Source organism: Festucalex cinctus, chromosome 2 (genome assembly GCF_051991245.1).
Source record: "Festucalex cinctus isolate MCC-2025b chromosome 2, RoL_Fcin_1.0, whole genome shotgun sequence".
NCBI lineage: Eukaryota > Metazoa > Chordata > Actinopteri > Syngnathiformes > Syngnathidae > Festucalex > Festucalex cinctus.
Genome location: NC_135412.1, coordinates 26137147 through 26151520, shown reverse-complemented (window position 1 = coordinate 26151520; position 14374 = coordinate 26137147). Strand labels below are relative to the sequence as shown.

Sequence of the window (14374 nt, the reverse complement as noted above, 5' to 3'; positions counted from 1 at the left end):
TGTAGGAGGGGCTACAGCTTTCCGGCAGCCCCGTTGTAGCGCCATGCCTGGTCCCATTCAAAATGTTTCGCATTCTCACTTTAGCTTCTGGAGTCGTGCAGCCTCTGCATTTTTTTTTTTTTTTACTAAATCCTTTGTAGACCTTGTGTACTTGCATGAAAGCCAAGTGCTTTATTCAGCATTATGTTTGACCCGTGTGCTCTTATGATTTTCCCATTCTCTTCTTCACTGCTCCACTGACAATCAGCCACGCCCACCTCATTAGCCACCCTGCTCACCTGGGCCCACAGGTGTTTCACATCAGCATTCAGCCACAATTTGAGCCTCTCGAAATAGATTTGGCCTCTTTTCTATCTTATCTTAATTTGCGTTCTTGTCCGTATTCATCTGTTTTTTTTATCTTATGAAATGTCATCAGTCGCTAGGATAGTTTCGAAGGCTTGGCGAGTCTTGGAAAATATCCCATTTGCATTTCATGCTTCTATTACGGGAATCCAGTCGGTTGTGGAGGGGGTTCCAATTTACAAAGTGACTTGTGTTCTTCGGAAGAGCGTTCTTGTGTACGTCCTGAGGAAACTCGTACTTGGCGAATTCATGAAACTTTTCATACTGAGAAACAGAGTCTAGCATGTAACCTTTCTTTACTATGTATTTTCATTCTTATTTTGTAAACACTCTGTTACGTGCTGCTCTGACGCATGAATTTCCCGTTTGAGGATGATCTCATTTGAATTCACATCCAAATTCTGCTTCCCTTAATCACACATAGCAAGAGGTCGATGTTGAAAGGTTTGACATTTTGCCGGCCCCTTTCATCCACGTCGTCTCTGCAGGCGTCTGCGACCCTGAGATGACTTGGTAGTCACGCCCGGCTGGGAAGTCTCTTGCTCGCTGAGGAGCCTCCGTCCGTCCGTCTGTCGGTACCAGATTTCCCAGCAACTCCTTTTCCTTCCTGCACGCCAAACGAACTTGCATCTCACCACCGTCACGCTTCAGGAACACCCTGAGAAGGATTTAAAGATGCGACAGCATTCATAGGATATTTTCAAGATGCCAAAATGCTCTCATTGTGGGAATGAGCTGTAGTGAGAGTCATTTTAACCCCAGCAAGTAACTTGTGCTGACATCCAGGTGGGAAACGTTAAGTTAATTGCCAAATCTGAAGAGGACATGACTGAAAATGGTTCCTGATATTTACTGTTTAACGCGACCACACCTTCTCCATCCATGATTGTTCAGGGTAATGGGCCATTTTAACATCCCACCTTTTCCAAGATCCTGGGCGGGGCCTCATGGTGGCAGCGTAGAGAACAATGGCAGGAAAGTGGAAGAGGAGCCAGGAAGTTCCTGTTGGCAGACGACGCTGAAGACGAGACTGAACATACGCCTTGCACGTACTGCAGGCCAACTCAAGGAACTCACATTTGCACCATTCAAATACGCTAATTGTTTGTTCCAATCATCATCATCATCATCATCATCATCATCACAAATGAAATCTTGAAAGCTTCATTTTTTTTCCTGAAGAAACCATCCCAAAGGGGTACAAAAGGATGTGGAAGTACTCTGTATGTATCTATTCCACTATGCTGGTTGAACTCAAATTTTAAATGAACCAGTGTGATTACTATGGTAGTATAGTATAATATAGTATAGCATAGCATAGCATAGCATAGCATAGCATAGCATAGCATAGCAGGCTATAGTATTGGATGAAAGACACCCTAAATATAAGCAAAAAAAACCATTTGAAACAATAACAATCAAACATATTACAATTAATGACAATATATTATGAAGGGCGGCACGGTGACTGGTTAGCATGTCCGCCTCCCAGTGCTGAGGACTCAGGTTCGAGTCCAGGCTCGGGCCTTCCTGGGTGGAGTTTGCATGTTCTCCCCGTGCCTGCGTGGGTCTTCTCTGGGTACTCCGGTCTCCTCCCACATTCCAAAGACATGCATGGCAGGTTCATTGGGCGCACTGAATTGTCCCGAGGTGTGCTTGTGAGTGTGGATGGTTGTTTGTCTCTGTGTGCCCTGTGATTGGCTGGCAACCGGTCCAGGGTGTATCCCGCCTGCTGCCCATAGCCAGGTGGGATGGGATAGGCTCCAGCACCCCCGTGATCCTTACGAGGAACAAGATGGAAAATTGATGGATATAATATGAACAGATGCAAAGAAAATAACTGGATATCTTTGAAATCTGTTATTTATTTGGGTATTATTTTTTAATTAAGCTTTTATACTATGCAAAATACATTTTAATTGAACATTTGTAGTAATTTTTGGCAAAATTTAATCACAGTGTTCATTTTAAAACGACATAATGTTGCAGTGGTTTAAAACGACACTAAATACACTTTTTGGGAATAAAACATCTCAAGCTTGTTTTTTTGCTGGCCTTTATCATATTTGATGAAGACCAGGCTGATGCGTGAGAACGATCACGTGATGCTTTGTTGAGTTTGTGTTGAGGCTTTGAGGGTATGAGAGGGCCCCGCGGACATCCTGTACGTGTCCCCGCCCAGACCGGGTCACGTCCACGCATAGCTCACCCTTGAATTGCACAAAGTCCCTCCCTCCACACCCTCCAGTGTGCAGGCCAAGCGCAAAATTCTATTGTCCTCCAGAGTCCCATGTTCCCAACTTCCCGCACTCAAGTGGCGACATCATGCTCGGAGCCAGATGGGAAATATTTGGAATGAAGCGAATGACACCTCCCCTTTATTCGCTTCACTTTCCTCATGGTTATGCTCATATTTCTTCCACTCCTCATTTGGAATCTTTTCTTCCTGGTTTTCCTCTTTCATGTCACCTTAGCAACTCTGTAAGTTCATGAATGAATGATCATAAGTCAATCAAGTCAAGTCATCTTTATTGATAGAGCGCTTTCAAACAGCCTTAGATGTCTCAAAGCGCTTTACAGAAACACAAGAAACATAACATAAAACATTAACACACATAATATGATGTCTTCATTTATACACAGGTCATAACATGAAGAAAACATCAATATCACTTTGTTTTGGACAACATTACTGCAAAGAAGCAGACATTAAAATGAAACAGCATGTCTGCTCCAAAATATCAACACATATGGAGAGGACGTGAACACTAAAATAAGTGTATGTATGTGGCTGATACTAAATATGTCTGACAGATTGTGTTGTGTGTTTTTAAAATGTCTACTGCTCCTGGAAATAAAACACCAATTATGCATATATTTACAGTATTATAATACAGCTGAAAATGATGTAGAGCCCGCGAAAGAAGCACCCAAAGCTGGTGTAACCAAAAAAAATCTGCGACCCGTCAAAATTTGTGACCACTAGGGGCAACGTCCACTCGTGAAGTGTGTGTGTGCATATTCTTGGGGCTGACTTCACTTCAGTTGGCAACTTATTCCATTTGCGTACAGCATAACAGCTAAAAGCTGCTTCACCATGTTTGCTTTGAAATCTGGGCTTCACTAATTGACCCACATTTTAATAGGATAAACATTGTTACTGTCTCTGTAACTCAACTCAGCTTTATTTATAAAGCACCTCAAAACAAGCATTGTTGTATACAAAGTGCTGTACATGGAACACAAATCAGTAGGAACACAAAATCTGTCATGTAAGCGTATTCTTACTTTATTTACGCAGTCACTGCAAATTTTGGCTCAGTGCTGGAAAATTGCATGTGGCCGTCAACAATTGTTGGTCACAAGATGAAGGAAGTCGTTTTTGGCCAGCTTGAAGAGTTCAGTGCAAAATTATTCTTAGAAATAGGAAGTCAAGGATGGCTAAAAATGGGAGGGGTGCATGGGCACAAACATCCTGTTTCGTGTGTACACGTTGGAGGCGAATGTTAAAAGTGTGTCACATGAATTGTTTTTCAGCTCCCCACTTTTCGCTTGCCAAAAGATGCATTGCGGGGCTTTTCCTTTGGGGCTTCCTCCGTCTTCACACGAAAGCAAGCAAGCAAGCAATCACTTTGTCTGGATGCAGCAGTCAGTCGAGTTCTCAGGGAAGACAAGGAAACGCCACCTTCACTTCAATCATTGTCTTCCTTGGAAATGGCAGCAGAACACTAACTGCACTTTATCATCACACACACAACTTTATTTACAAACATTATATTGGAACAATTCCCTCCTCAAAAAGCTTGTTGCTTATGACAAAACAGTCACACCAAAACCGTTTGATTTCATAATGGCTGAGAATGAAAAATAGCATTATTAAATATTCAGTGTTTTGAAGATGGATGTGCAACTATACAAAAAGTTATCCGGTGGAGGCTGACAGATTGTCAGCGTTTTAGAAGGCTGAAACCTGCAGCTCCTCAAAAGCTCACCATACTGACACTTATTTGAAAAACTTACAAGTTCTAATCAAATTGGGTGCCATTTCTATCCATCACTTCATTCTCTCCAGCATTTTGGAACAAAAACAACATGGACCTCAGTATTTTTGACACGTACAAAGAGGAAGGAGTTATAAATAAAAGACAACAAACATACATCCGCAAAAATAGAAATCCGAGAGAAATGTCATAGAAATGTGACTACAACGCCACATGCTGCCACATACATGCTAGCCAAAAAAAAACAACAACAAAAAAACAACGTTTGGGTTATTCGCCTTTCAGGAGGAAATTCAACATGAGATGTTTGGTGAAGAAATGTGCTCATGCAGCTCTTCAACTTTTTGCACAACTCGAACAAGGAAGTGAACGTTCACAACACGTCATGTCTTTGACACACATGTTGACAGTCAATCGTGAGTGTTTGAAGGATGCTGTCGGTGGGAAGTGGCCACGGAGTGTCACAGAAACATGACGAGACTGGAAGAGTCACAGAAAGGCACAGCAGTGCAGGACAACTTTGGAATTGGCTTCTTTGTGAGTCCGACATCTGTTGTCAATTTTTTGCTACTCGGCTCCTTGTTGTGCAAAAAGTATTGAAATGTTGAACAGCTGGATTACAATAAAGTCCACCTCTAACGGTTTTAGTATAATTTAGGTTCATTGTGAAGTTTGACCTGAAAACGAACTTTTTGTGATTTGAAGATATCGGCCAATTTTGTTGGAACCTGTGATTCTTGGATTAAAGCTGAGCATCTTCTTTTGGACTTCAAAATGCTGTTTTGTTGTTGTTGTTAAATCCAGCAGATGTGAAAAAGACGTCAGAGTGAAGTTTGTTGAGTGAGACATCCTAATCATACAAAGGCTTTTCAATGAAAACGGAAGTAAAATTCATCTCCGTTCCTTGGCGTGCAGAAAGTGGCGGTCACACAAAGGGGCTGTCGGATCGAAATATGTCGGAATAGCTTTTGCCGTTGTTGTGCTCGCTGTGACTTTCGATGCTGTAGCAGCGGTGAACCTCGGTGAGCGACGACGCCACGTAGGAGGCCGAGCGGAAGAGGTCGGCGTTGGCAAACGTGCCGGCGGCAAACTGCATCCGCTGCTGATTCCAGTGTCTCCGCAGAACCGTCTGAACCTTAGCAACAAAAATCACATTAGGCTGGACACATGTTTCATGTGAATTCAAGGGTATAAATGTATCTTACTTGATTAATTTCAATTTTAAATGAAGTAACTTCATTGACAAAATGAAAGGTTGGATCTTCATAGAACACTTGTAGCTGGGAAAACTACTATATGTATGATGTCATCGTGAAGAGTCATCAGTGGCAAGTCAAGTTCAGACTTACCTCTCCATTAAAGAAGCAGAATATGGTGGACACAAGGAGACCCTGAAAGTGTCGACAGGAAGACATGAAAGTGTAGAAATGCAAAGACGCGGCAGCTTGTGCTGGGATGGTGAATATGCAGATGTGGAATCGACACTCACCTGGTAGTGCATGAGGATTTCCATGATGTAGAGATAGATCTCCGAGACCCAGTGCTCACGTGGCTTGTAGGGAAGCAGCACAAACTGGATGCCGAGAAGCGGAATGAGGATGAGCGTGGCCCTCACCGCCCGCATGTACAGGCTGGACTCTGCCTGGTGCGTTACTCGCAGCTTGGTGATCAGAACGCGCACGATGTTCAGCAGGAAGAACAGGTTCACCTGCAAGCACATCCATTACATTTGATGAGATGAGATGAGATGAGATGAGATGAGATGAGATGAGATGAGATGAGATGAGATGAGATGAGATGAGATGAGATGAGATGAGATGAGATGAGATGAGATGAGATGGCTGGATAGATAGATAGATAGATAGATAGATAGATAGATAGATAGATAGATAGATAGATAGATAGATAGATAGATAGATAGATAGATAGATAGATAGATAGATAGATAGATAGAAAGAGAGAGAGAGTGAGAGAGTGAGAGATGGCTGGATGGATGGATGGATGGATGGATGGATGGATGGATGGATGGATGGATGGATGGATGGATGGATGGATGGATGGATGGATGGATGGATGGACGGACGGACGGATGGATGGACGGACGGAGTAGTTTGCCACTTACTACCAATGCAGCACAGATTGGCCCATGGATGATGTAGAGCAGGGACGTATCTGAGCTGACCCAACAACTACCAAAAGAAAATCTGATTGAAATATGGTCTGAAAGCAGCTCAATAGCATCATTTCCAAATTATGAGGCTACTTTTTTTTTCCACATGCTTTTGATCCCTGTAGCTTGAACAATGATGCGGTTAGGTTATGGATTTTTACGGGCTAACAAGCTTCATGCTGCCAAGGCTAATACCTTTAGGGCTGATCCTAATTCTACCCCTTAATTAATCATTTTAGCCTTTGATTGTGTATTTTGCTGCATTCGAGGATGGCCGGAAGTCTGGTATATCCGAGTTTTCCCAGTTCCGACCTGAAAGCGTTCGAGGCGAACGTAAACAACCAAAATGGCGGATAGTAGGGGTGTGAATTGCCTAGTACCTGACGATTCGATTCGTATCACGATTCACAGGTCACGATTCGATTCGATACCGATTAATCCCGATACGAATTTATAAGTCGATTGTTGCGATTTTTTTTTCATTCAAATTTAGAAAATACTAATCAGTAAGCTTGTAGAGTGTAAGATTTATATGAAAATGTATTATTTATTTATCTGAAATTTCAGTCTTATAGAGGTTGTAATCTGTTTCATGTTTGAACAGCATTAAAATAAAATATTAAGGCTTAATGTTCCGTTCATATAACATTCTTCCATGCTCAAGGTGTGAATCCTAACCCGAAGTCAGACGTTTTGTTGAATATTTTTCCATTAAAAATGGAAGTTTAAAAATCGATTCACACACACACACAAAAAAAAAAAGGCAATGATGATAAGACGTTGAATCGGTAAGACTACCGAATGAACAATTCTGAGCTCTTAAAAAAAACAAAAACGTTTTTTTTTAATTGAATCGATTCGAGAATCGCGCGATGTAGTATCGCGATATATCGCCGAATCGATTTTTTTTTTTAACACCCCTAGCGGATAGTGATTTAAAAAAAAATTATTTTGGTCCTCACAACTCATTTTGACCTCTAGAAAACTTCCCTTTTTGCAATTTGGCTTCATTTATAGTTTTAATCTTATTTCATAAGCATTCCATACAGTTAAGTAGTTGATCATATAATTTCATGTAGGGAGATAGCGGCAATACTGTCACGTATGTTGCGTTACGTAGAGTTATGTTGAATATTTATGAATGAAGAAAGCTATCTAGTTTTATACTCGAATAAATTGTGTTTTGCCATTTAGAGTGACGTCACATTGTAGCCCGCCGGTGAAGTCGGGGTCCTGTTTTTCTTTCGACTTCGCAAGTGGAATTTCCGAGTTCAAGGGGGCGTTCCCGTACACCAGGGGTGGCCAAGTTCGGTCCTCGAGGGCCCCTATCCAGCCTGTTTTCCATGTCTCCCTCCTTCAGCGCAGCTGAATCTAATGATCAGCTCATCAGCAAGCTTTGCAGAAGCCTGATAACGATCCTGATGAAGGATCAGGTTAGTGGAGAGAAAGATGGAAAACAGGCTGGATAGGGGCTCTCGAGGACCGAACTTGGCCATCCCTGCCGTACACACTTCCTGGTTTGAACTCGGAAAAGTCCGACTTACGACCATCCTCGAATGCAGCATTAATCCTCCACATTTTGAGTGTGGATACCAGCAAATTTTGGGGACAGTATAACAATTTGAAGGGCATTTTATAGGGAAGGGTTAATATACATATATCATCTCGAGAAATTAGTTCACAAAAAATCTTTCCGTGTAACATCCTTTCTGTGCAAATATCCCAAATATCATGTTACAACCAAGTATGTCTTATTTATGCACATTTTTTTTCAGTGGGTGTGGCTTCTATTCATGTGTGCTCAATGACTGTAATATTGTAGATATAACAAAATAAAATCCCACTTGTCATTGTAGTAGAATTGTCGTGCTATGGAATGTAAGATTGCCGGCACCAGCGGGAAACCTGCGCAAGGTAAAGCAGATGCGTTACAACATGTCGGATTCAATCTTGTGCCAGTTTCTTCGACTCGATGCTCACCCCAGCCAAGCAGGTAATACCACAAGAGATGCTGCTTCTCGGCAAACACGGCCACCACAATCAGCGTGTGCAGGTAGATGCCCTCACACAGCATCCAGAAGTAGTTGCAGCTCAGCAGGTACAGGTGGATGAACATGAGCAGCTTGCAGCTGGCCTAGCGACAGCAAACGGGAAACATGACGGACGGCCCGCTTCTGCCTGCCTGAGTGGAAACACAACATCTCACGTACCGAGTCGTCGAATGTGTGTCCGTGTTTCTCGGCCACCTTGGTTAGCCACACAACCGTGATGACGGAATTCAGAACGAAGGACACAAAAAGGTTCTTGTGCAGCGTGATCCTCTGACAGCTCAGACTCCTGCAGGGGAGGGAGAGGGCGTCGACACGTTCGGCTTGATACCGCGCGTCAACTTGAAAAAATGCCCACAAACATTTGACTTTTTTTTTATTTGCATAGATGTGGTTTATCCTAATTGGGAGATTAGCTTGAAGAAAATGGAAATTGCCTCACGAAATACTGATGCTGGACTAATACATTCGGTCACCTACAACATTTTTCAAGCTGAAAGCGACTTCTTGGCTACTGATTCATGCGAAGAGTTACCAGTTAGAGACACGCTTGTGAAAGAATACATTTGCCCAATTCGTCATAAATAATCATATTCGTTTACGTGAAGACACCGATCATATTTGGAACCAGATCATTTCCAACATATGCAATCCTCTCTGTTGGCGTTTACCTTTTGAAACGATCTCTTCGACAACATTCCTGGGAAATCACAATGTTGCATCACTGGTGAGCTTTTTTTTTTAAATGGGTCCAAGGGCCACTTGTGTGGTCCTTGGGGGCTACCCGGTGCCCGCGGCTACCATAACCATGCGTGTTGTATATAAACCCTGCACTAGAGCAAGTGTCAATCATTTCCAGACTATAGAAATCCAAAGTGCAAATTGATCTGCAGAATAAATGATTCAAACAATGAAATAATGTGGTAGTATCAGATGTAAAGACAAGGCTACCTGTCCGTCTTGGTGATGCTTTTTAGGAAATGTGAACACTGCAAGTCAAAAGCATGCAGGGATTCGAAACTTTTGACAGGTAATATATTTGACTGATTGATCGATCGATTGATTGATCGATCGATTGATCTTGTTTTTGTGTCTGCCTGCCCGGACCTCGGGCCTGTAATAAAAGCTGACTGAATAAGAGTCACGCGCTGTCGTGAAGTTTTTCAGTGCAGGGACTTACTTAAAATGGAAGAATATTGCCAGCGATATGATGAGTGAAACGAGTGACAGCCCGTGACCGATCATGACCAGGTAGAAGTGAGTCATCGCCACCTGTAAGCACAACGTTTGATGACACAGAACTTTGTGGTGTTGACAGTGTGGTGGTTTTCTCTCACCGTGCCGTGATGTGTCGTGTTGGCTTTGCAGTTGGTAAAGTCCGTCCATGTCCGGTTGCTTTCTGGGTGACGCCACCAATTGCCCGTTTCCGTGCAAACTTTGGATGCTAGCGCTGATGGAAAAATGCGAACTTAAAGTGGAAGTCAACCTTAAACGTTCTATGTGACCTCACACGTCTAAAAACATGATATTCTGAATATGAGTTATGCAGTAAAATGCAGCTGTTTTGATCCATCTCAGGGGGCGGCCATTTTGCCACTTGCTGTCAACTGAAGATGACATCCGTGTTGCTCAGGTCTCAGGAAACAACCAATCACCGCTCACCTGTTTCCTGAAGCTCAGCTGTGATTGGTTGTGACTTCAGATCTGAGCACCATGGATGTTGTTTTCACTTGACATAAGACATTGAAGGCTCTCAGAATCGTTCAAATTAATCAAATCCATCCATCCGTCATTCGTTGTCTTAACCACTTACTCCTCACTGTCATGTTTGGGGGGTTGGGTTTTGGGTGTTTATGTTGTCTTTTGTCCAGTTTTGTTTCCCATAGTCTCGTCATAGTTAAGCTTGTCCACCTGCGTGCCTCCCCTCCCCGTATGTGTTGCTAATTAGTGCCCTCTGCCTGCTGTGTTTCCCAGGTGTGTCTTGTTAGTGTCTCGTTAGTGTTGTATTTAGTAAGTGGTGTTTGTTCATGCGTCGTGGGAGCATTGTCTTGTCTTGTCCAGTTGAGTTGTGCTAAGCCATGTTAATGGTCTCAACGTCTGGTCAAGTTTCTTAACGTCTGGTCAAGTTTCTCAACGTCTGGTCAAATTCTACACGTCAACTCAAGTTCTCCTCATCAACTCAAGTTCTCCTCGTCAACTCAGGTTTGGACACGTCAACTCAGGTTTGGACACGTCAACTCAAGTTTGTCCACGTCTAGCCAAGTCTGTCCACGTTCTGCCAAGTCCGTCCTATCATACCCAGTCTGTCCTGCCAAGTCTGTCCACGCTCTGCTAAGTCTGTCCTGACAAGTTTGTCCATGCCATGCCAAGTCTATCCACGTCATGCCAAGTGTGTCCACATCATGCCCAGTCTGTCAACATTCAGTATGCTCACGTCCCATCCAGTCTTCTATTTGGTTTCAGTTAATAGTTATTCTCATTCCCGTTTGTCTCCCGGCTTTGCTTTTCCGCCATTGGGTCCATCTCCCCACTCCACACAACTTCTACATGACACTCACATGGGTCAAGGGGGTGCTGGAGCCTATCCCAGGCGGGTTAGGCGGGTTACACCCCGAACTGGTTGCCAGCCAATTGCAGGGCGGACACACAGAGACGAACAACCATCCACACTCACAAGCATGTTAATAAAATTGGTATTGTAAAATGATCCAAATGTGGAAAATCTTGAGTAATCTTTGCCCCGTATCCTGCTTGTCCAGGGTGACAAGGGATTTTGTTGTCATGGTAACTATCACGCGGAAGCCCCACAAAGACATTCTACGTTATCTTATTGACGAGTTGGCTCTTCATCACCACCATTGTGTTTGAATGGACACAAACAATTTGGCTGTATTTCAATGAGCCCTTCAAAGGTATCATGTATGTGTTACGTCCCCTTATCCATGACTAGTATGAAAGTGGAGCAAGGTCATTGGATCATTTGCAAGCAAAAATCTTACCGTAAGGGTCAAAGTCTTTGTAATAATCGGGGCAGCTCTGCTCCGTTACGAGTCCTGCTTCGGTTTGGTCCCAGCACAACCATCCGTCCCACGTCATGTTGCACGCCAGCCCTGCAGACCAAATGATAAAGAAAAATGACTTCTTGCCTCTTTGGCCTGTCTGCAGACGTTCGTTGATCAAAATCATCCTCACCCACCCGCACTTTGTGTTTTGCGCTGTTCTCCCCTCACCATGCGCTGGAAGCACTTGTACTGGGCCATGGCGATTGTTGCCGGATGCTCACTGTTGTGGGTCGCCTGTTCGTCTTCAGAACTTTCGGCCACAAGCGGCTGACACGGTTGAAAGACAAACTTTCCTGATTACGACTGTGATTCAAGCATTTAGAAACGTGCACTTGTGGATCTTGACTACCTTGCTGAGGGAGCACGTAAGCAGGAGAAACATCAAGCTGTCCATTTGGATTGTCATTTCTGGGGAAGGTGGATCAAGTTTGGAAGAAAACTTTCCTCCTTGTGAAAGTGGACCGGTTTGGAATGGGATGAACCAAGACTGACAAATCACACATTCAAAGTACAGCAATCAAGAAATCAGCATTTTTTGGCCTGTAAACAAAAAAAAAAACAAAAAAACTTTCGCAATAACCTCCATCTGTTCAGGGAAAGCTTGAGTTTCTCTTACAGCGCCATCTTGGAGATTGTTCTGAATTTGATGGACAAACTCCATTTTTGACATACTTTTCACCTTTGGCTTCAAACATCCAAATTTTTGATATGTCACGTCCAGAGGATTCCGTTTTTGAGATTCTCACTTCCGCTATGTCTTTCTTTCCATTTACTGATTTGAAATGAGAGAGTGATTTATTGTTTGAATTCTACGACAGTTTTTTTTTTGTGTTTGTGTGTTCCACGTGCAGGATGAATATGCTGCGAAAGAATCAATGTGACTAGTGTGTGGTGTGCTTTGGACAAAGGGGTCAAAGGTGACATGCTCGTTGAGTGCTCGTTTGTCTTGTGAAGCTTTTTCTTCATTTTCCGTATCTTGTGGCTAAAAACGGTTTCATTGTTAGTATAATAATCAAAAGGATGGTTTGTGTAAACAAAGCCCCCCCCCAAAAAAATGCAAACCTTTTGTTCTTTTGTGAGTGTAATGTCAGGATTGCTTGTGATTCAGCTGCTCTCTTCCTTTCACCTCCACAGTTTCCTTCCGCCTTATTGAGCAACTTCAGACAAATAAATGCCAACATTTGCTTTCTGACCGTTGGACGATCCCGCCTATACTGACCCAAACTTGGCTATTCGCTCATGTGATGTGTAGCTCTGAAAATATCCATTGCAGTATTTCACTACATGATTTTATTCCTCAAACTATATGAATTGAATCTAAAGCAAACACATAGCAATCGTTTCATGTATTTGTAATCTTTGTCCTACATTCTAGTACATGTACTAAATTCAGCCCAATTCTGATGAATAATCATGCAACCTTTCCAGCATCATAAGCGCACGTTTGTGCTTGTACACATTGTAATCATGTAAGCGTAAACAGGCGCTTACCTTTGCAGGTGACTGACTGGTCTGTTGTGAAGACGAATCCCTCAACTTGCTTTTTCTTGTCATTGAAGTCCAAAAGATTTGAAGCCGCACTTACCACGAGTCCGTGTATCTGCTCGCTCTCCCTCCAAAGTCTGAAGCAATACTGAGCTGTCCTGATAACGACACTTTGGCCATGACATCATTTGTTTGCCTTTCATGGAGGCGTAAAGGGAAGGGACATCCTCGCACAACAGATGACAATACCAGACGCACACACACACCAAATGTTTATTTTCAGTATTGGAACAGATGAAAGTGAATCGGAGGGGGGGGGGGCTGGGTCGTGGCGGGTTTGGGTGGGGTGCGGGGGGGTCGTGGGGGGATGGGGGCTGGGGACCGGTGGGGCGCTGTGGGGGCCCGCCGGGCCTCGTTCTGTGGCCTTGGGCTCGGGGGTGTGGGCCGGGGCTGGGGCGGGGGTGTTCCGGGCGTCTGGGTCGGCTCGCTGACCGGTGTCCGCTCGGGTGGCTTGGGGGTGGCCTTGGTGCTGCCGCGGCCTGGGGATTTCGGGGGGGGGGGGGGGGGGGGGGGGGGGGGGGGGGGGTGCTCGCTTTGCTGGACCGCGGTTGACGGCTTCTTTCTTTGGTGGTGGTCCTTATGCATGCCAGATCCGTCGCACCAGCATCTACTGAAACTCAACAGAAGTAGCCTCTCCCTCCCACAGCCCCTTGAATCAGTGGGTGCTGGTGTCTGTGGATCTCACTTTGCTTTATCTATCCTTCCCTCCTTCCTCTCTTTAGTTTTTCCTCTGGTCACTTGAGATCTCAATTTATTGGAAGTTTGAGGTTTCTGGGGTTGGCATAAGACTCTGGTTTTGTAACCACGCAGGAGGGGTTTTGTTGGTGCTGGATTTCACTTTGATGGATTGGATGTACTGGCTTCTATGGATCTCACTCTGCCTTATCGATCCTTCCCTCCTTCCTCTCTTTAGTTTTTCCTCTGGTCTCTTGAGATATCGCTAAATTTGCTGGAATTTAGAGGCTTCCGGGGTTGGCGTAACACTTTGATTTTGTAATCATGGGGAAGGCAGGAAGTGTTTGGTCGGTGCTGGATTTCACTTTGATTTATCTTTCTTTTCTCTTTATTTTTTTCTGACCTTTTCTCTGGTCTCCTGACCATTTAAACCTCACGACTCTGGCAAGATTCTGAAGTACCTGGTTAAGGCGAAGGGTAATGGGATATTTATAAGGCTTTAGGTGAATTAATGAGTATAAATTTATA

At 43.8% G+C, this 14374-nt stretch overlaps 1 protein-coding gene across 1 annotated transcript; it reads right to left on the bottom strand.

Annotated features, from left to right (window-relative positions):
• Positions 1-2964: 2964 nt before the first annotated feature.
• On the bottom strand, positions 2965-13274 carry LOC144014307 (calcitonin gene-related peptide type 1 receptor-like). The gene is made up of 13 exons (XM_077514041.1): positions 13118-13274; positions 11976-12113; positions 11761-11893; positions 11564-11674; positions 9902-10014; positions 9745-9836; positions 8727-8853; positions 8497-8650; positions 8361-8421; positions 6469-6535; positions 5836-6054; positions 5696-5737; positions 2965-5481 (listed from the first exon to the last, which is right to left on the bottom strand). The coding sequence occupies exons 1-13, from the start codon at positions 13178-13180 to the stop codon at positions 5272-5274; spliced, it is 1530 nt and encodes a 509-aa protein (XP_077370167.1). The 5' UTR covers positions 13181-13274; the 3' UTR covers positions 2965-5271.
• Between the last annotated feature and the right edge of the window lie 1100 nt (positions 13275-14374).